This window comes from Sapajus apella, unplaced genomic scaffold (assembly GCF_009761245.1).
Source record: "Sapajus apella isolate SASKATOON/1434 unplaced genomic scaffold, GSC_monkey_1.0 scaffold95, whole genome shotgun sequence".
Classification (NCBI taxonomy): domain Eukaryota; kingdom Metazoa; phylum Chordata; class Mammalia; order Primates; family Cebidae; genus Sapajus; species Sapajus apella.
Genome location: NW_022437035.1, coordinates 2,455,122 through 2,477,008, shown reverse-complemented (window position 1 = coordinate 2,477,008; position 21,887 = coordinate 2,455,122). Strand labels below are relative to the sequence as shown.

Below are 21,887 nucleotides of genomic sequence, written 5' to 3'. Positions count from 1 at the left end.
AGGAAAGGAAAAAGGAAAGGAAAGGAAAGGAAAGGAAAGGAAAGGAAGAAAGGAAGAAAGGAAGAGAAAGGAAGGGAGGGAGGGAGGGAGGGAGAGAGGGAGAGAGGGAGGGAGGGAAAAGAAAAAGAAAAGAAGAAGAAGATGGTGGTTGGATAGGTGGATAGGTGAATAAATGGGTAAGTGGGTGGTAGGATGGATGAATTGATAAATGGATGAATGAATGGTTAAATGAATGGATGGCTGTGTGGATTGATAAATGATTGGAAAGATGGATGGATGAATGGATAGATGGATAAATGGTTGGCTGGATAGATGGATGGGTGGTTGGGTGGATGAGAGGATGATTGGATGGATGGATGAATGGATGGATGGATGACGGATGGATGAGTGAGGGAGTGAGTGAGTAGATGGGTGGATAAATGAATGGTGAACTGATGAGCAGATGAATGGTTGAAGGGTGGGTGGACGGGCAGATGCATGAATAAATCCAAATCTTTCCTGGTGGACTTGTCTTCCAGAAATGCACACACCATCTGAAGGTGACATTGTCCTCCCTTAGGACCACAGGAAATTTACAATTCCTATCTATCTCTGCGCACTTATCCCTCCAAGATGTTAAGACCAGGGAGTAGTCCAACCACATTACCCTCTTGACATTCCACATTCACCCCATCCCAAGTCCCTGAGATTGTCCCGCCAAGGTCCCATTCACTACCTGGGCAATGAGGTCCTTGTGCTTCTGCATCAGCTCATTCAGGTCATCCTGGTCCTCGTCAATGCGCTTCAGGAGGTCCGCCTTCTCAAACTGCAGCCTGTACAGCTGCTCATCCACCTGCGGGGGGCAGTCAGTGGTCAAGGTGAGGTGGGAGGGCAACGGATGGGCAGCAGGGGCCAGCGGAAGAACAAAGAGGGGCTTGCTTATGGGTGTGTGAGGTGAGTGACCATCAGCGTTTAGGAGTGGCTGTGGTTACCGATGTACATGGTAGGTATCACAGGTCGGTGGTGGTGGTGTGCATGGGTGTGTGTTTATGTGTACCAGGCACTGCATGTGACTGTGAATCAAGACGTATGTGTGTATGAATTTAGGTCTGTGCAATCCCACTTGGGAATCTATGTGTGCATATTTTAAATGTGCATAGTACATATATGAAAATGCAAACCCCTGTACTCTCCCTGAGAACAGAGACTTTGTCCTGTTCACAGATGTAACCCAGCAGCAAGCACCAGGCCTGTCCTGGTGCTCAATAAATATGTATTGGCTGGATGAACAAACTTGGAGGCATGGGTTACCTACGAGGAGGAGGGCATTTATTTTGTATGTGTGCCTGGTGATTGCACGTGAATATGTACATTCATTCGCGTGTATACACGTGTGTGTGTGTGTGAATACTTGTAGAAAAGTTCCAACAAAATGAGGGGCAAAAAGGCCCATAGAGAGCTTGACATAAACATTTGCCTAAAAATACTATACTTAAACCATAGGGCTTTATACATTGAGTATAATACATTTAAGCCAACCCCGTACACCCACACAGGGGACTTAGAAACCGATATCCAATTTCCACCAAAATAATAAATTGACAATATACGTCCATGTGTCCCCATTCAAGGGTGAGCACAGAACAGTCCCATAATAAATGGCCGAATCATCTGGTAATGAGCCTAAGCAGGTCAAGAGATGCCCTTGTCTCCATTTACCAGAGGGGACATGTGGTAGCCCCACAATAAGGAAACGTTCCATCTCTGTATGGTCATGAGCACACAGTAGGACCACAGCAGATGCCTGAGGACCACTTAGAGTGGCTAGCAGGGTAGGCACACAATACACAGTTGCATTCCCACATTGGGTACCGAGCAAATAACAGGCTCACCTCAGATGCACATTCACAGCACTGAGCACCCATCACGTCCACAACAGACTTCCTGGCTTTTTGTTGCAGATGGGAGCATGCAGCTGAGCCTCATCTATGCTCTGATATCTCCATAATGCTCAGCTTACTACTGTATGCGTGTTCAGAACACTGAGCGCCTAATAGGTCTACAATAAGTCCCCTTGTCCCTCTTATAGAACTGAACACATAATAGGCCTACAATGGATATCTGTACCTCCAAGATGCTACCTGGTAGGTTAATACAAATGTCTTTGTACTTCCTATGGTGCTGAGCGCACACTAGGCCCACACTAGCTCCCAGAGGCCTATGCTGGCCCAGGTCCCTGCAGCTGCAGGAAGGGACAGGTACCAGGCTTTTGTTCCGTGTCATGTTCTCCAGCTCGCTGTGCATGCTCTCCAGGTCTGCCGTGAGCACCTTCTGGGTCTTCAAGGCCTCCTCACACTTGGCTTCACTTTGCTCCAGCTGGACCAGGCAAGAGGTAAAGAAAAGAGAAGAAAATAAGAGGAAGGGAGGGGAGGGGAGGGGAGGGGAGGGAAGGGGAGGGGAGGGGAGAAACCTCCTCATGAAGCTGCCTCCTTGAATGTCCTTTCCCTCTAGCTCAGCCCAGCCCCTCCCAAGCGTGGGAATAATTTACAGGTGACCTCATGGCTTCACAACTATTCATCAACCCACACCTGGGGGAAAGCAAAAAGATTTGCATTTGAGGCAGCCAGGTTCTGAGCCCACTCAAAATATAAGCCCTGCTGTGTTGCCAGGAGCAATACCTCAGTCCCATTCAGCAAATCCTTGATGACGCCCACTAAGTGCCAGGCACTGGACATACACAGAACAATCAAGCTGGCCCCTGCCCTCTCAGTGGGAGACAGGAAGGAACAGCTCATGACAACCTCTTTGTGCAGTACAGGGAAGGGGGACACCAGCACAGTGGAAACGCAGGATGGGAATCGAGGGAGGCTTCCTGGAGGAGGTGCCTTGAAGGCCCACAGAACCAGCCAAGTGGAAGTTTCTTAACCAGGGTTCAGGGTTAAAAGTGGGTCCACAGGCCGCCTTTAAAATGTCATGCAAAATACTCCTCACGTGAGCAGTTAGCGTTTTCCTGGGTTCACAGCTTTCACTAGATCCTCAAAGGCTAACAGCCACTGACTTAAATAAAGCTTCTCTTTCTCACATTTTTCTTTCTCATTTTTCCTCCCAGCTGCACATAGTAGGCCACCTATCCTAGCAAAGTAGAGTCATCAAAATAAGTCCAATTGCTTATGTACGTGGCCCCAGATGACAGACATGCCCCACTGGAGAAACCCATATTTGTGCACACACCCTAAATCCATTCTGCAATTGGCAGCTGCCTCTTCTGAGCTCTAACTAGCTCATTTTTATTTTATTTATGTTTTTGAGACAGGATCTCGCTCTGTCACCCAGGCTGGAGTGCAGTGGTGCGATCTCGGCTCACTGCAACCTCTGCCTTCCGGGTTCCAGTGATTCTCCTGCCTCAGCCTCCCAAGGAGCTGGGACTACAGGTACGTGCCACCATGCCAAGCTAATTTTTGTATTCTACTAAAAGTAGAGGTAGGGGTTTCACCACTTTGGCCAGGCTGATCTTGAACTCCTGACCTTGTGATCTGCCCAACTCGGCCTTCTAAAATGCTGAGATTACAGGCGTGAGTCACTGAACCTGGCCTAACTCAGCTCATTTATAATGCTTAGCTCACAGTAGGATGCCTGCACATTCAGAGTGCTGAACACCTAGTAGGTCTATAATAGGTCCCATTGTCCCTCTTAACCCCTTTTCTGTATCCCTGAACAGAAAACACTCTTAGGAATCATCTAAGGTAAACACTCAGGGCTTAGAGAGGGATAGGCCACAACTCACAAAAGCCCCTTTTCCAGCCCCTGAGAACTATGTATTCCTGCAGCTGGACCAGCAAAAGAGGGCTAGGGGGCCGATTTCACTCAGCAAATGGGAGGGATTGAGACACACTGAGAAAATTGATGTAGAGCAAGGGAAGGTAATTAGCATTGATAAAGCATAATGAACAGAGGAAGTGAGACGTCAGGCCTGGTCTTATTTTCCAGCAGGTGACTCAACTGCTTCAGCCATGGCTGGGAGGTGGGTGGTAGGCTCCCCTGAAGACAGGCAGGGCAAAGCCAGCCCCTCTTTTGAGCAGAAGTCAGAGGCCTCAAGAAGGAGAAGTACTTAAACAAAACCTAAAAGATGCAAAAGAAGGACCAGTCGCAGTGGCTCACACCTGTAATCCCAGCACTGTGGGGGGCCGAGGCGAGAGGATTACCTGAGGTCAGGAGTTCAAGACCAGCCTGACCAACAGGGTGAAACCTGTCTCTACTAAAAATAGAAAAAAAATTAGCCAGATGCAGTGGCACATGCCTGTAATCCCAGCTACTTGGAAGGCTGAGCCAGGAAAATTGCTTGAATCCAGGAGGTGGAAGTTGCCGTGGGCTGAGATCGTGCCATTATACTCCAGCCTTGGTAACAAGAGCAAAACTCCATCTCAAAAAACAAAACAAAGAAAAACAAGATGAAAAGGAGATGGCCATGTGCAGAGTGCCCTGGGCAGCAGCAATAGCATGTGCAAGGGCCCTGAGGCAGAGACAGGAACTAACCGTGGTGCTGAGAAACAGAAAGCTCACTAGCGCGGCTAAGCAGCTGTACAGAGAAGGGGAGGAAGAGGAGATGCTGAAGATAGGGACAGGGGTCCCATCACTGAGGCTTATGAGCCGGGCTGCAAAGCTTAGTTTTTATTTCAGTCTGCCAGGAAGCCATGGACGGTTTCTAAGGAGGTAGGTGGCATGATCTTCCTCTGGCTGCTGTGGGGAGGGTGGGACCAGATTGGAAATAGGGCGGCCAGTGAGGGGGCCGCCATGGTCCTGCAGGAAGGAGGCGGTGGAGGGGCTCTAACCAGGGTGGAAAGGGTGGAGGTGGAGAGAAATGGAAGAATCAGCACAGCAGGACGTGCAAACAACTAAAGGTCTGGGCGGCGGGAGCAGATGGACCATCAAGGGAGATGATGTCAGATAACTAATGGTGGAAGAGGAGGCCTCACGCAGGGCCCCTCCGCCAGGCCAAGGAGCTGGGCCGGGAGCCAGGAAGCAAGAGAGAGTCATTGTAAATAACGCAACAGGGCAGAGCAGAACACAGTGACACAGTTCCCATCTGCCCAGCCTCTACTTCAGCATAGGGTTTCAGCACCAGGATCCCGCCGGTCCTCGGAGACCCTGGAGAAAGGAGGCTCTATTTTTTATCCCCATTTTACAGATAGCATAATGGTGCGTGATCCAGAAATGCTCTTTCCTTTCCCTGCTTCTCTTGGAGCAAGCAGGGAGAGGGATGACTTATCCCAGACAGAGATGAACACAGAGCAGTCAGTGGAGACAGCTGCTGGCCTTCTTAGCTCATACAGGGCTGGAGATGGGATTATCTTAGCCCTGATGGTTTTGGCATTAGCAGCCCTACCTGCTACTGTGGTTTGGGGGCCGTGTTCACGGCACTGTGCTTTCTCTGCCTTGCTTCATGAAAGCCTCACAGCACCTCTAAGAGAAAGGTGCCACCAGTAGGACCTTTTGATAAAGGTGGACTCTGAGACACACAGAAGGGAAGTGACTTCTTCACTAGCACGGAGCTGGTCTGTGGAGAGCTTGCTTGATGCCAGAGCCCAAGCTCTTAACCACTGAGCTGCACTGCCCCTCAAAGAAAGTCACTCGCTGGAAGGTCTGACCACACAGAGAGAATGGATCAAAATATAAAGAGAGCACCGTTGCAGAGAAAACAGCTCAGCGGTTTGGCGCTATGACAGAAACCTCTTAGGCAGCACCAGGAGAGAACGGACTAAGTTGGGAGTCTGTGAATGACGGAACTCAGAGTTTGAGCAAAGGTGGTGGAAATATTGGATGCAATGAGTTCTAAATTTCTCTCGAAAGAATCAGTATGCCATTATGTTCAGTTATTTGTCCTTTATTTTAAAGTTTAACTTCCTTGTAATTCCAGCAAACAACCTTCCCCACCGGTTCTAATCAGTCATTCATGTCTGTCCCCCCTGGCTCCCGGCTCCATCCTGACTCATACCAGTCACAAGCTTTAGTCACCTGCTCCGATCACCTTCCTTTGGCCTAGGTCCCCCTGGCTTCTTGCTCTGACCCACACATAACCATCCTTCCTGCCAAACCAACCACCCTGCCACTCCAGCTCAGACCCCTATTCTCTTTAAAATAGCCAATCAGCATTAGTCTAGCTTGTGCGGTCTAACCCTAGCCAATAGGAGAATGACACAGCAGTAGGGGTGATCCCCATCAAGCATCAGTACCCCTTTTCCTCACTTGTCCAAACGTGCAGCCACCATTGCTCCATCCGTGAGCCACACCCTTCTATAGAAGTAAACTGCCTTGCTGAAAGGATTTATCTTCAAGTGCTATTTCTTTTGCAGCATTGAAATTTTACTTATAACAGAAACATGCATCATTCCTGGAACCTGCCAGAGATGAACACATTCATTCCAAAGGAGAGAGGAAGGAAAGCAGCATCATCAACACTACGTGCCAGATTACATCGTCTGTGTGGTTCAGAACTTGGGCGTTAGAGCCAGACCTGAGGAAGTCTGCTTCTCCCAGCAGCACAATCTTGCTAAGCCTCAGTTTCCTCCTCTGTAAAATGGGAATGGGTCCATCATAGGATCCCTGCAGGATACACAGGTGAAAACATGCAAAGTGCTTACATAATGTCTGGCAGTGAGAAAACATCACAAAATGGTAACAATTGTTGTGAGCTCCTTCATCCCTGGGAAGTGGGAATTTTTAATTCCATTTTAGAGAGAAAGAAAATGAGGCAGAGGCCAAAAGAATGGGCCAAGTTTACAGTCAGGATAAGCAAGGCCTCGGCACTGACCATCTTAAGGAGGAATTTTAGCCTTCCTGTTCCACTGGGATGGGTAGAGGAAGGTCAGTGACCCAGAGACCCACAAGTCAAGCAGGTCTAGATTTTAATAGGATCTGGATGGGTGAGACCAGGAATTTCCCACCCCAAGACCTCCACAGGGTAAGCCCTGGACTGCTGCTGACAAACTGTCTTCATGCTGAGCTTTAAAAGGTTCAATTTATGACACTTTAGGGAGCAGAAAGAAATATGGGGCCACCTCTGGCTGATTTTCTATTATGGATGACCCAGCCTAAGAATAATTCACTGCACATTATTTCTATACGGAGGCTGCTGACTGATGTTTTTATGAAGTCGGTGGCAAGTCACGTGAGGACGGAGCTCAGAGCCTTCTGTGGCCCAACACAGGTCAGACACGCCTTTGAAATGGCCTTTCCCGGAGGAGCTCCAGGCGGAGCCATCAGAGAGCAGTGGGGAGTAACGGGGGCTGGGTTGACAGGCGACAGGGAAGAATTATTGACGTTCACTCTCCAACCCTTGTGGCCAGTGTGACAATGAGGACCTGAGGTGACAGCTGACACTTCCCACCTTTCAACTCCAAGTAACCATCACGTCCCCACGGACAAGGCCTCTCAGGGTGGAGAGGTTTAGGGTGAAATGAAGGCCCCACAATTTCCATTTGTCTCCCAACCTAATGTGGGTGGGACCCAATACTCTCAACAGCACAACTTATTTGATTTCAGTTTAAGTTCATTAGATTTTTCTTTCTCTTCCAATTTTTACTTTTAGTAAAATTAACAGAACAATGGCACTCGTATGTAGGTACAAAGCAGCAAAACACTTTCAGTAGCTAGAAAAAGCACCTTCGTTCCCGCAGGTACCAGGACTAAGTCATTCTATCGTTCTCTAATTACAGAAGGCAGGCTTCCCCAGACCTACTCGAATTCTGCAAGGCAGGCATCTACGGAGGGCTTCATCGCCTACTATTCCCTTGGGATAGGACCCGTCTTCTAGTAAATGATAAAATGTTCATTCCTAGTCCTCTCCATACTGTAATTATGGAGGGGAACAAGCTCCCAGGTCTTCTGCATAAATAAAGCACTGCTAAGCTTTGGTCTGGGGATATTTGGTGAAGTCCTGACTCTTCTGTGATTGTGGGTCCTGGAAGCCTGGAGTTCCCAGGGGAGAAGATGAGATGAGCAGCCAGGTGCAGTGGCTTATGCTTATAATCCCAGCATTTCTGGAGGCAGAGGTGGGTGGATCACCTGAGGTCAGCAGTTCAAGACCACCCTGACCAACATGGAGAAACCCCGTCTCCACTAAAAAAACAAAATTAGCCAGGCATGGAGGCACATGCCTGTAATCCCAGCTACTCCAGAGGCTGAGGCAGGAGAATCTCTTGAGCCCAGGAGGTGGAGGTTGCAGTGAGTCGAGATCTTGCCATTGTACGCCAGCCTGGGCAACAAGAGCGAAACTCCATCTCAAAAAAAAAAAAAAAAAAAAAAAAAAAAAGATGAGATGAGCACCATCTAGGGTTAAAGAATGGGAGAAAAGGAGAGGTTGCATTCTCTCTGTTCTCTACCACCAGGGGGTATGTTTAACATCATACATTATCACGTGTGGTTAGGAGCGGACCCAAAGGTCAGGCAAAATTGGATTTCAGTCCAACCACTCTATTAGCCTGTGACCTTGGGCAGGTTACTGAACTTTGATCTTCCCCATCTGTATTAGTCTGTTCTCACACTACTAATAAAGACATACCTGAGACTGGATAATCTACAAAGGAAAGAGGTGTAATGGACTCACAGTTCCACATGGCTGGGGAGGCCTCACAATCATGGCAGGAAGCAAAGGAGCAGCAAAGGCATGTCTTACGTGGCTGCAGGCAAGAAGGCATGTGCAGGGAACTCCCGTTTACAAAACCATCAGATCTCGTGAGATCCACTGTCACAAGAATAGCAGGGGACAGACCCGCTCCCCGTGATTCAAATACCTCCCACCAGTTCTCTCCCATGACACATGGGAACTATGGGGGAGCTTCTTCTTATTCAAGATGCGATTTGTGCGGGAACACAGCCAAACCATATCACATCCAAAAAATGAGGGACAAAATGATTTGCATTCATGGAGTAGGACTGCTAAGTACAGCTGTATCAGTTGTGCACTGTACAAGCCTAGGAGATGTCACGCATGTAGGTTATAAGGATGAGCTCTTATTCTCTGCCACACAGAGAATATGCTCTGAACACTTTCCATGTATTAATTTATCTAACTTTCAGAATAGCACGCTGAGGTAGCATCAACAACCATTCCTGTTGTTATCGTTGAGGAAACTGAGGAATAGAGAGGTTGAGTGACTTCCTGATGGTCATTCAAGTATTAAATGGCAGAGCTGGGATATGAACCCAGGTAGTCTGGTCACCAAGTTCCCACTTTAAGCCATTACCTTGCACTCCCTCAGAAACAATAGTGCGCATTACAGACGGTCAGTACAGAAAATGTGGTATGGTACAGGCCCAGCACCACTCCCCCTTCTTTTGGGAAAAGGGGCCCATCTTCCTTGTGATAAATGTCCATCTCCAAATATCCATGTGCTTTTAATGGTGCTGATCCTGCTCACCAAGCTCAAGGAAGGACACATGACCCAGCCTAGCCAATTAGAGCATCGCCTCCTGTTGGCCATAGCGGTTAGTTTTGGAATAATAACATGGCTGACACTAAGATTTTTGCTGAGACTATGAAAATAAAGTTCACTCTTTCTGAAGCAGGATGAAAGCGTGGAATGTCTGGGCAAGATGGAAGAGTCTGCCTAAGAATGCAAGCTGGAAGATGCCTAAGATATAAGTTGACGTTGAGGAAGCTGAGCTAAGCGGTGGCAGAAACATAATCTTGACGACATAATTGGGATACCTAGATCTAGCCATACCTGAAGGCAGTCCTAGCCTCAGAACTTTTCAGATATTTTGGCCAGTAACTTCCCTTTTTCTATGCAAACCAATCTGAACTGGGTTACCACCCAAAACCCAGATACAGAATGAATGAGTGAGTTAAAGGAGGTAACGCATACATGACATTGGCCGCAGAATAAACACTCAAAAAACATTGCTACCTGTCAGGCCCAGTGGCTCATGCCTGTAATCCTAGCATGTTGGGAGGCCGAGTTGGGAGTATCACTTGAGGCCAGGAGTTCCAGACCAGCCTAGGCGCCATAGCTAGATTTCATCTCTACAACGAGTAAAAAAATTAGCTGGCCGTGGTGGAGCAGCTGTAGTCCCAGCTACCCAGGAGAGTGAGACAGGAAGATTCCTTGAACCCAGGAGTGCAAGGCTACGATTGTAGCATTGCCACAGCTTGGGTAACCCCATCTCTTAAGCAAACCAAACACTGCCATAGTGTTAATTGATGCTCATCTACCAAAAAGTTGGCTCAAAGTAGTTCCAGCCACAACCCTGTGATAAAATAGCAATTATTTCTTGTTTACCTGTTGTGTGTATGGATCCTTATCCATAGGAGATAAATATTTCCCTTTCCCAATTACTCAATGAGGGGAAAAGAGGGGAAGGATACTTCTTTTTTTTTTTTGAGACAGAGTCTCACTCTGTCACCCAGGTGGAGTACAGTGGCGCGATCTCGGCTCACTACAACCTCCACCTCCTGAGTTCAAGCCATTCTCCTGCCTCAGCATCCTGAGTAGCTGGGACTATGGTCACGTGCCACTACGCCCAGCTAATTTCTGCATTTTTAGGAGAGACGGGGTTTCACCATGCTGGCCAGGCTGGTCTGGAACTCCTGATTTCAAGTGATCCACCCACCTCGGCTTCCCAAAGTGCTGGGATTACTGGCGTGAGCCACTGCGCCCGACCAGGGAAGGAGATTTTTTCAGCACTCACTACATTAGGCGCTGCGTGGCCACTTCATATTCATCATCACTGTAGCTCACAACAGCCCCGCAAGGAAGCAGTCGGCCCTCACCATCTCACAAATGAGAAAACTGCAGCCCAGGGAGAAGTGATTTGCCCAAGGTCAGACTTGTGCCCTAGTGAAGACTCCAAATCCATGCCCTTCCTGGGCACCCCAAGGACCTCTCTACACACAAGTCTCTGTTGCTGAGCTGAATAAATCCAGGCCTTCTCTCCCCTCACCCATCTCTTTTTCATTCAGTGTGAGGGCAATTGAGATTCCCATCACATATACATCGACTACAAACTGATGAATAGCATTACTTCTCTATGCGAAGCCATCTGCCTGCTTTAAATACCTGGGTAAAATGTTTGCTAGGATTTGTTAAGCTGCTAGATGAGTTGACTAGACATATTGAATGAAGTGGGGAGAGGAAAAATTCCAGTCTTTGGGCAGAGAGGTTAGAAACTGGATTTCTGGGTCTGGTTGAACGACTGAAGGAATTTAAAAATACTGCATCACAAACACCATGAGGAAAGCATTCTGGTTAAGAAACGGTGTCTTCTGGTTGGGCATGGTGGCTCACACCTGTAATCCCAGCACTTTGGGAGGCCAAGGTGGGCAGATCATGAGGTCAGAAGTTCAAGACCAGCCTGGCCAACATGGTGAAACCCTGCCTCTACTAAAAATACGAAAATTAGCTGGGCATGGTGGCGCATGCCTGTAATCCCAGCTACGCGGGAGGCTGAGGCAGGAGAATTGCTTGAACCTGGGAGGCGGAGGTTGCGGTGAGCTGAGATCACCCCTCACTGCACTCCAGCCTGGGTTACAGAGCAAGACTACATCTCAAATAACAATAATAAAGAAACAGTGTCTTTGGAAAGCTAATCTCAACACATTCCAGACCTTGACATCCCATCAGGGTACTTGGAAGAACCAAGCCTCAACATTAAGGTTTTCCCCTAAAGTGAATCACCCACAGCTCAAACTAGAGACAGCTCTCACATCAAACCAAATTGTTTAAATGGAAACATATTAAGAATGTCAGCCGGACACGGTGGCTCATGCCTGTAATCCCAGCACTTTGGGAGGCCGAGGTGGGCAGATCACTTGAGGTCAGGAGTTTGAGACCAGCCTGACCAACATGGAGAAACCCTGTCTCTAAAAACGTAAAATTAGCTGGGCGTGGTGGCGCATGCCTGTAATCCCAGCTACTCGGGAGGCTGAGGCAGGAGAATCACTTGAACCTGGGAGGTGGAGGTTGTGGTGAGCCAAGATCACACCGTTGCACTCCAGCCTGGGCAACAAGTGTGAAACTCTGTCTCAAAAAAAAAAAAAAAAAAAAATGTCCGGTCAGGTCCACCAATGGTCTGTGCAGCTCAGAAGCCTGATGACAGTGGCCACAGGGGAAAACATCTTAAGTATGGTGGCTACTCTGGGTGCCCTTTAACACAAGCTATTTGGGTATTTATTGAACATTCCATAATTTTCCTGACATTTTGCTTATTGAACATTCCATAATTTTCCTGACATTTTGCTAGAGACCATCACTGATCAATATATGAAAACTCTTCCTGGCCAGGTGCAATGGCTTACACCTGTAATCCCGAACTTTGGGAGGCCGAGGCAAACAAATCAGTTGAGGCCAGGAGTTAGAGATCAGCCTGGGCAAATTGATGAGACCACCATCTCTACAAAAAATACAAAAGTTAGCTGGGTATGGTGGTGTGCATCCATGAATCTCAGCTACTAGGGAGGCTGAGGTGGGAGAACTGCTTGAACCCGGGAGGCAGAGGTTGCATGAGCCAAGATCACACTGCTCACTGCACTCCTGCCTGGGCGACAGAGCGAGACTCTATCTCAAAAAAAAAAAAAAAAAAACTTCCTGAATATTATTTTTCCATCTTCTTCAAAGCAATAATAAATATTATTAGTAGTAGTAAGATAATCGCAACTGCTTACTATTGAGTGTTTACCAGGTTGCCACAGACGATAGAATTCTGTTCCCTGGAATGCATATGTTGAAATCATAGCCTAATGTGACGGTATTAGGGGATGAGGCTTTGGGGAGGTAATAAGGTTGAGATCCAGTCATGAACGTGGGGCCCCCATGATGAGATTCGTGCCCTTAGAAGAAGAGACATCAGAAAGTTGCTTCCTCTCTCTGCACCATGTAAGGATACAGAAAGAAGCTATTTGTCTGTCTGTAGGCCCGGAACGGAGCCCTCCACAGAATCCAGGCATTCTGGTACCCTGACCTCAGACTTCTAGCCTTCAGAACTCTAAGAAATAAATATCTGTTGTTGAAGCTACCAAGCTTACGGTATTTTGTCATGGCAGCCTGAGCTGATTAAGACATGTTAGTTTACAACATGCAACATTTCTAGGAAGTAGCTGTTTTCAGTTTCAGATGAGGAAACTGAGGCCCAGACAGGTTAGTTAACTCGCCAGCATCATACAGCTAATAGGGAAGGAGGCAGGATCTGAACAAAGGTCTCTTTTAAGTCCACAGCGTCTTCCTGTAAGCCCTGTGGCGTACCCTCACCACTGGCTGAGTAAAGCAGGCTTCCTTCTACTTAAGTCTGTTTCTTTGAGGGTTCAAGAGTCCTCCTAATTTTTTGTATTTTAGGATCTAAGGACTGCTTGAATCCTCCACCACTGAATAGACTTCAAAAGCTTCCATCCTGACTTCCTCTCTGGTGATGACGAATCTAGATCATACGCATGCTCCAAAGGGAGAAAGAAAACAGCAAAGCAGGATAAAATGTTCAATAAAGGCCCTCCCTGACCCCCGACTCATTGACACCCCCTCTTTTATTATATTCCAGCATCCGTCTGCTCCCCTAAACAGCACCACATCTGGTGCCTCCACGTCTGTCTCCCCACTGGACACTGGCTCCAGGAGGGCCACCTGGCTCTTGTTCGACTCTGGGTCCTGACATAGTATGGACTTGACACACGTGGCGTCCTAAGGGACTGAGGCAGACACATCAGCTCAGCGGTATCAGTGAATTGGCAGGGTGAGCCAGGGCTGCCTGACTCTGTAGCCGGTCTGCACCGCATGCACCCCTGGAAAGAAGCCCACCACCAGGAGTTCTCCCCCGTTCTCTGTGCAAAGGTCTCTAACCCAAATACCCACCTTGTCCACAGAAAGGACAAGGGGTGGGACACGTGGGCAGAATCCTCCTCTGTAGGAGGAAATGACCTGGACAGGGAGGGTGATCACACAGCCTTATTCACCAGACCCCAGACACCCGAGCCGGTGGTCCCTTTCTTCAAAGCCAGGAGGGCATTCTGGGAGAAACAAGGGAAGCCCAATTATAACCAAGTGATCCCATTTTTCTGAGATGCTGGTTTTATTTTCTCTTCTTTTCTCCTTTCCCCTTTTCCTGTACTTCCTACTTAGCCCTTTTTGAAATGCAAAATAGCCTCTCACATCCCTCTCACCCAACATTGCCTACAGAGCAAGTTCTTCCCTGTGCTCCTGAGAGCAGACAGTTGATTTGCAGATCAAAGTATGTCCCCAGGAAAGTCCCACCTGCAGGGGGTTACCGCTGGAGGGTAGGCCTAAGGCATGACCACTCCGCCACCTTTACAACTCACTCTTGCCCAGAAAGGTGCCAACTCAACTGTCCACTAGGTAACTGCCTCGTAGCTGGGAGACCCCCCTACCACTTCCCACCTTACCTTACGGAAGTGTCTGCTTTTAGCTCCAAAGGTAAAGCGGCACATTTCAAGTAGGATGATTTGTGCCCTTCTCCCAAGCTAGGTTCAGAAATAAACTCACTTTTCTTGTACCAGATCTGGTTCTTGTTAACTGGACTCTACATGCAGCGGCCAGCAACTAACCCAATTTTCAGTTACATGATTAATGGTCAGGGCAGAGGGCATTTTAATGAGATTGCTCTTTAATAAGTGGATTATTTTGCTAAAAGGAAAACACACACCGTGTGCGTGTGTGTACACACCCACATGAGCTTGGAAACCACCAATGTACTTCAAATCCTGGCAGAAACTGATCGGGCACTGAAAGACTGAACCATGAGTTGTGAAAGAAAAAGAGCTTCAGCCCCCAAATCACTAAGCTAAAGGGAAAGTTCAAGCTTGGAACTGCTCAGGGCAAATCTGCCTCCCATTCTATTCAAAGTCATCCCTTGGCTCACTGAGATAGAGGCATATTCTCATTGCCTCCTTTGGAAAGGTTTATCAGAAACTCTAAAGAATACACCCATTTGTCTCTCACTTATCTGTGACCTGGAAGCCCCCTCCCTGCTTCACCTCGTTCCTGCCTCCCTGGACAAAACCAATGTACCACTTACATATATTGATTGATGTCTCCTATCTCCCTAAAATGTATAAAGCTGTACCCCGACAACCTTGGGCACATGGCATCAGGACTTCCTGAGGCTGTGTCACAGGCGCATGTCCTCAACCTTGGCAAAATAAACTTTCTAAACTAACAGGCCTGTCTCAAATTTGGGGGCTTCGCAGAGTCTCGGCCATGGAGGAAGACTTTCCATCATCCTGCGTTACTCCCACCTCACCAGAATATTCAGCTAACCAGAACACCCTCTGCCTGAACAACTGATTAAAATTTGGATCCTAAGATATTTAAGATTGACCCATTAGATTACATCAAAATCAAGAATTTCTCTTCATTAAAAGATACCACAGAGAAAATGTAATGGTCAACCCTAAAGTGAGAGAAAATAATGGCAACAGACATATCTAGCAAAGAGCTTATATCAAAGTAGCTCACAAACCACTAAGAAAAGTACACACAACCCAACAGAAAAATAAGCATACGCCTTGAACGGGTAAAAATCGATATCTAAATGGCTGATATGCCTTGAAAAGGTGAGCATCAGAAAAGCACAAAATAGAGTAAAAAATAGTCCTCTTCCCTCAAGATAGCTAAAATGCCAATGATTGATCATAATACCAAGTGCTGGTCATGGCAGGAAGCCAGTGGGACTTTCATATTCTGTTGAAGGGTGTGTAAATGTCTACAGGTACCTTGGAAATTTGTTTTGTTGTATCTGCTTAAAGCCAAAAACCATGTGTACTGTGATCCAGAGATACACACTTCTAGTTGTGCACCCTACAGAAATGCATATATTCGCTGCTTTCCCATAAAATAATGTGGAAAAAAAGTGCTCACAGTGGCTCTATTCGTAACCCAAGCCTAGACACAACCCACATAGCCATAAACAGCAATACGGATAAATTGTGGTAGTCACATACAACAGCACGAGCAATAACCAGTTATTAGGTTGGTGCAAAAGTAACTGAGGTTTTTGCCGTTACTTTAATGCCATTACTTTTGCCATTACTTTAATTGCTTAAAACACACACAATAATATCAATACAACTCGCATGCATAAATGGAGAAAAAAAAAAAGGCAAGATATAAGGCCAGCACATGTGGATGGTGAGAATTTCTCTAAAGAGAAACATGGGAAGACAGAAAACAAAAGACTTGTTTGGAAGGAGACAGGTTATAATGCCGGCATTTGGTTCATACCCTTTCTGCTAACTCCACCCAGTGCCTTTTGAGAACCGGCCTTACTGCAAGGCCAGTGGAGGGTGGGCAGGGTAAGGAGACTTTGTCTTCGCCAGGACTACTCAGTGCTTGAGACACTGGTGCTAGGACCACAAGCTTGTCCCTTTTGGTCTGGGACTTTCTGGTTTTAAAATGGAAAGTCGTGTGTCCTGGGAAACTCAGACCTGCGTAAACAAAAATCTCAGACCTGCATACATAAAAATGGCTCTGCCTTGGAAAAATGGGGGTTCAAATTCCAGTTCACCCAAAATTGAGGAACATCCTACGATGCAACTGGCCTAAATTCTCCCAAAATGTCAGCATCATAAAAAAAGAGACTGAGGAACTATGACACCATGAAAATAATGCAAGCAGTTTTATATTCCAAGTTGCATTTAAATTGGAAGATAAATTGCTATAAAGAACATTAGGGGGCAACTGGCAAAATTTAAATAGAAGATAAAATCAGGGGTCAGATAATAATTATTTTAGGCTTGGTAGGTCAAGAGGCAAAAATCAAGAATAGATGTGGGTATTAATATAACCACCTTAAATGTAACCATTTAAAAACAAAAACATTCTTTTCTCACCAGCTATGATGAAATAAACAAACAAAAACAACCACAAAGAAATGCGCAGGGCCGGGCGCGGTGGCTCAAGCCTGTAATCCCAGCACTTTGGGAGGCCGAGGCGGGTGGATCACGAGGTCAAGAGATCGAGACCATCCTGGTCAACATGGTGAAACCCCGTCTCTACTAAAAATACAAAACATTAGCTGGGTGGTGCGTGCCTGTAATCCCAGCTACTCAGGAGGCTGGGACAGGAGAATTGCCTGAACCCAGGAGGCGGAGGTTGCGGTGAGCCGAGATCGCGCCATTGCACTCCAGCCTGGGTAACATGAGTGAAACTCCGTCTCAAAAAAAAAAAAAAAAAAGAAATGCGCAGTTGGCTGGACTTGGCTTTTGGGCCCAGTTTGCCAACTCCTGGATTAGAAAATAAAGTGTTTTTATTAATATTAAATTTTGTGATTTTGATTAGGATACAGAGGCGCCATGTCTTTAACTTGCTTTCAATAATTCAGAAAATATAATTTAGAGAGAGAACCAGATTGCAAATGTGAAAAAATATTAAAAGTTGGTGAATTTGGGTGAAAAACTCACATGAGCCCTTTGGACTGTCCTTGCAACTTCCGTATAAGTTTTAAATACTTTCAAAATAATTTCTTTAAAATCCAAGTTCCACCCGTCTCTATGACTTTGAGCGATTTCCCTCTATGCAGAGCCACCTCCTATATAAAATGTGCATGGGCTAGGCGTGTTGGCTTATGCCTGTAATCCCAGCACGTTACCAGGCTGAGGCTGAAGGATCGCTTGAGCCCAGGAGTTTCAGATCAGCCTGGGCAACATGGTAAAACTTCATCTCTACCAAAAAGAAAAGAAAAAAAAATTAACTGTTGATGGTGGCACATGCCGGTAGTGCCAGCTCCTTGGGAGGCTGAGGCAGGAGGATTGCTTGAGCCTGAAAAGTTGAGGCTGCAGTGAGTTATGATTGAGCCACTGTGTTCTGGCCTCAGTGACAGAGCAAGAAGACCCTGTCTCAAAACAAAACAAAAGAAAACAAGAAAGGGCATAATACTAGCTATCTCCTCTGGAGCCTGGCCACCACCGTCCAGTGTGTCCCCGCTCATTCATTGAGCGCTTGCTGTATACAGCCACACTCCTACGCTCTGGTTCAAAACAGAAAAGGCTTCTGCTCCTGCAGAACTCACTGCACTCAAGTGCGTTGGGGGGATGCAATCAAGTCATGATGTTGATGTATTTGGCACCATGACTGGGAGAGTGTAAGGAATCAATGTTCCCCGTCAATATCATTGTTGTGGGACAGTTATCATGACCTGACAGGCCCTCCATGGCTGAACCGTAACAGGTCCTTTTGGGGAGATACGCCTGCCTTCCTGCCTATGATGAAAGCAGCCTCTTCCCACTTCATTCATCAGAGCATTGAATGTATCAATATTTGTGGGGTGAAGAGGCCGGTGATAACCATGTTTTTACCCAATTACAATTCTATCTTTATCTTCTCCAACAGGAGGTTACGTTAATATTGAATCAATTCACTCCAACATAATCTTTTTTAAAAAAGGCTCGTCAAATAAAACATCGAGGGAAGCCACCTGCTCCATAGTTCCTGGCTGGGGAGAAATGTTCCCCAGGTGCCCACACACAAAAGATTCCCATCGGGGTCATCTTCCCAGTGCTTATTAATTATTTCCAGTGTCTCATGGAGGCATGGGTGACACACGGTGACAAATGTCCCAATTAAGGGCACTGAGCATGAATCCAGGGTTATTCGACTTCTGGGCACTAATGGAGTGCTATTACCAAAGCACCACTGGGAGCTCCTGGTGTATGAGCTGCACAAGGCCTTGTGGCCCCGTCTGAGAAAACCCTGGAGCTGAGCCAGAATCCCCAAGTGGAAGGACTTACAGGATCACTCAGGGTGTCCAGGAAGGATGTGGCTGGGTACAGCGTCTCAGGTCTGTAGTCCCAGCACTTTGGGAGGCCCAGATGGGTGGATCACTTGAGCCCAGGAGTTCGAGACCAGCCTGGGCAACAGAGCGAAACCTTGCCTCTAACAAAATACAGAAGAATTAGCCTGGTGTGGTGGTGCATGCCTGTAGTCTGCTTGAGGCTGAGGCTGCAGGAGGCTGCGATTGCACCACTGCACTCCAGCCTGGGTGATGGAGCAAGACCTTGCCTCAAAACAAAACAAAACAAAAAGAAAAAGAAAGAAAGGATGTGACAGCCCCAAGACAGCAGAAGACCAACAGGAGGTACATTGGTGGTGTGGAGGTAGGGGGTGCTTGAGTCGGATTCCCTCAGTTCAAACCTGGGCTGAGATTTTTATGAATTACTTTGGTAACTTTGGCTAAGTTTTTCACTATGTTTACCGGTCGCAGTCCCTGCCTTTAAGGAGTGGGAAAGAAAATGATGGAAACAAAGGGATAATGACAGAAGAGTGACAAGTCCTAACCGAGGGGTGGGCCCAACAGACTGTGAGGAAGGAGAGGCAGCACTCTCATCCTGCCCGTGGAGGTCCCAGAGGGCTCCAAGGGAGGACACCCAAAGTCAAGTTCACAGAATGCTTAGATGCTTATCAGGCAAAGAGGATCCGGGAAGAAGCAAGAACCCAGCCGAGGGTGTCGCTTGGGCAAAGGTAAAGAGGTGAGAGTAGGTGGAGAGGCCACCAAGCTATTCTAAGCTTCGAGTGAGGGGTGACAGGAGGGTAGGTGTCTCCCTGTAGGTCAAGGTACGAAACCTGGACTTTAGGCTAAGGGCAATGGGAAACTACTGATGGATCTTGAACACACAAAGAACCAACTTTGCATTTAAATTTTAAAATTCTCTCTCCAAAGATCAAACGGCACAAAGATTGCTCGGACAAGACCAGAGGCCAGCCAACTTGAGAGAAATCCAAGCACAAGAGATTCAGGTGGACTGTAACACAGGCAGAGAGAAATGTGGGGGGTGCATTTCAGAGCCATGTAGAGGGTACAGCGACTTGATGGCAGCTTTGTTCTCAGCAGGAAGGGGTGAATACAGCCCCCAGCATGAATTAAGTAAATGACTAAAGCATTCAGTGCAAATCCTTCTCTATTTAACGGAAAGCAAATAATGTATTTCCTCTGAGGAAGAGACAAAGGTCAGAAGCATGAATCAAACAGGGGGAGGAAAAAAGCAACCACTGCCCTGGAGCAGACATCATCTCTACTTTCTCCTTGGAGGCAGGTGTTAGCAGCTGCTGCTCACAGATGTTATTTGTGCACAGCGATTATCTCAATTATATATCTTGGTTGTTGGAATTGCTTCTGTCTCCAGATTAGTTTGTTTCCAATGGAAACATTCCATGGGAATTAATTAGAAATTGACTCTGAAAAAAAAAAACAGGTGTCATCAGATCAACCCCACACTTTATCTGCCTACCTGTTCCAAAAGGTCTTATAGCATCATGTGCTCAGAAACTAAAATCTTCTAACAGCTGAGACCAGTGAGTGAAAGGAGAGAGTCAAGGAGGATGTTATAGTTTGAGATCTTTGTCTTAAGAGTTTTCAATGTAATAACTCCTTTCAAATCCATGGTCCAGTGTTCTTTATATCAGCCCAATCTGCTGGGATTATCATGCCTCTTATTAGGCAAGAAAGACTCTATGCAGGGCAGTTGGCTTGCCCCAGATCTGCAGCAAGGTAAGTGGCACTGGCAGGCTTTGAATCCTAGATATGGCTTTCAGGAGTCTTCTGTGTTGTGTCAGAGGGTCTGAAGCCTCAGGTGTTAACTGAGATGTATCCAAGGCTCCCAATAGAGGGAAACTGGGTGAAAAGAACCAAATGATTATTGTAGGGATCTAGACGTGGGGGCAATGGATGGAGGGGATGCCTACCCATTTGGAGAGAAGATGCTGTGGTTAAGGGAAACGCTGATGCTGCGAGCAGTGCCTGATATTCTGCACATCAGGGCTCCTGTGATTTAGCTGCAGACTTGCCCCAATGCCCCCCTGTTTTTTGAGACAGGGTCTTGCTATGCTGCCCAGGCTGGCCTCAAACTCCTGGGCTCAAGCAATCCTCCTGTCTCGGTCTCCCAAAGTGCTGGGATTACAGGTGTGAGCCATTGCACCTGGAATCCTGCCAATTTTTATGAGTCCTTCTGGCCACACCTTTCTCTGCTCAATAGCTTTCTATGGCTCCCTATGGCTTTGGGATAAAACTGAAGCTCCTCAGCCAAGCTCACTAAATCATTCATGAACTGGCTCCAGCCTCCTTTTTTTTTTTTTTTTTTTCTTTTTAACAGAGTCTCACTCTGTCACTCAGGCTGGAGTGCAGTGGCGCCATCTCAGCTCACTGCAACCTCCGCCTCCTGGGTTCAAGTGATTCTTCTGCCCCAGCCTCCCAAGTAGCTGGGATTACAGGCACCCGCCGCCACATCAGGCTAATTTTTGTTTTTTTAGTAGAGATGAGGTTTCACCGTGTTGGCCAGGCTGGGCTCGAACTCCTGACCTCAGGTGATCCACCCACCTTGGCCTCTCAAAGTGCTGGGATTACACGTGTGAGCCACCGCACCCTGCCACGTGTTCAAGTTTCTGAAGGCTTCATTGGCTTTCCCTCCTCAGCCCCTGGGCCATCACATGATGATGATGATGATGATGATGCTTCAATTTAGAAAAAGGGCTCAGAGAGGTCTCGTCACTTGTCAAAGGTGACAAATTAGCAATTGCTGGATCCAGTTTTCTCTACTCAAAAATTAATTAATTTTAAAATAGGTGGAAATAGGATGTGTCACACTAATATAACCCCCAGCGGCAATTTTCTCATCTGCAAAATAGACATGCTACCACTGAACTCCAAAGTGTGTTCTGAAGGACAAATAAGGCTTACGGTTCCCCAGAATCCCCTAATTGCACCATTGCACTCCAGCCTCGTGGCAAGACTTTGTCTCAAAAAAAAAAGTGGGGGGGAGGATCCTGAATTCCAACCAAGACTTGACTTTTTTTTAAATGACAGGGAACGGGTAGAATCCAGAGGCTGTGATTTTAAAATGGTGCGTAACTTCTCTGATGGGCAGCCAAATTTGAGGATTCCCAAGACGCCAAGAGAACAAAAGTCTGGTACATAGTAAG

General features: G+C 47.0%; 1 protein-coding gene across 6 annotated transcripts in view; it reads right to left on the bottom strand.

Moving 5' to 3' along the window:
• MYO18B (myosin XVIIIB) overlaps window positions 1-21,887 on the bottom strand; it is a 285,693-nt gene that overhangs the window by 84,835 nt on the left and 178,971 nt on the right. For all 6 annotated transcript variants that reach the window (XM_032256699.1, XM_032256702.1, XM_032256700.1 and 3 more), the window contains 2 exons: window positions 2,242-2,355; window positions 716-832 (listed from right to left, as the gene is read on the bottom strand). In XM_032256699.1, coding sequence (XP_032112590.1) covers window positions 716-832; window positions 2,242-2,355 — 231 coding nt within the window. The remainder of the gene's footprint in view (window positions 1-715; window positions 833-2,241; window positions 2,356-21,887) is intronic.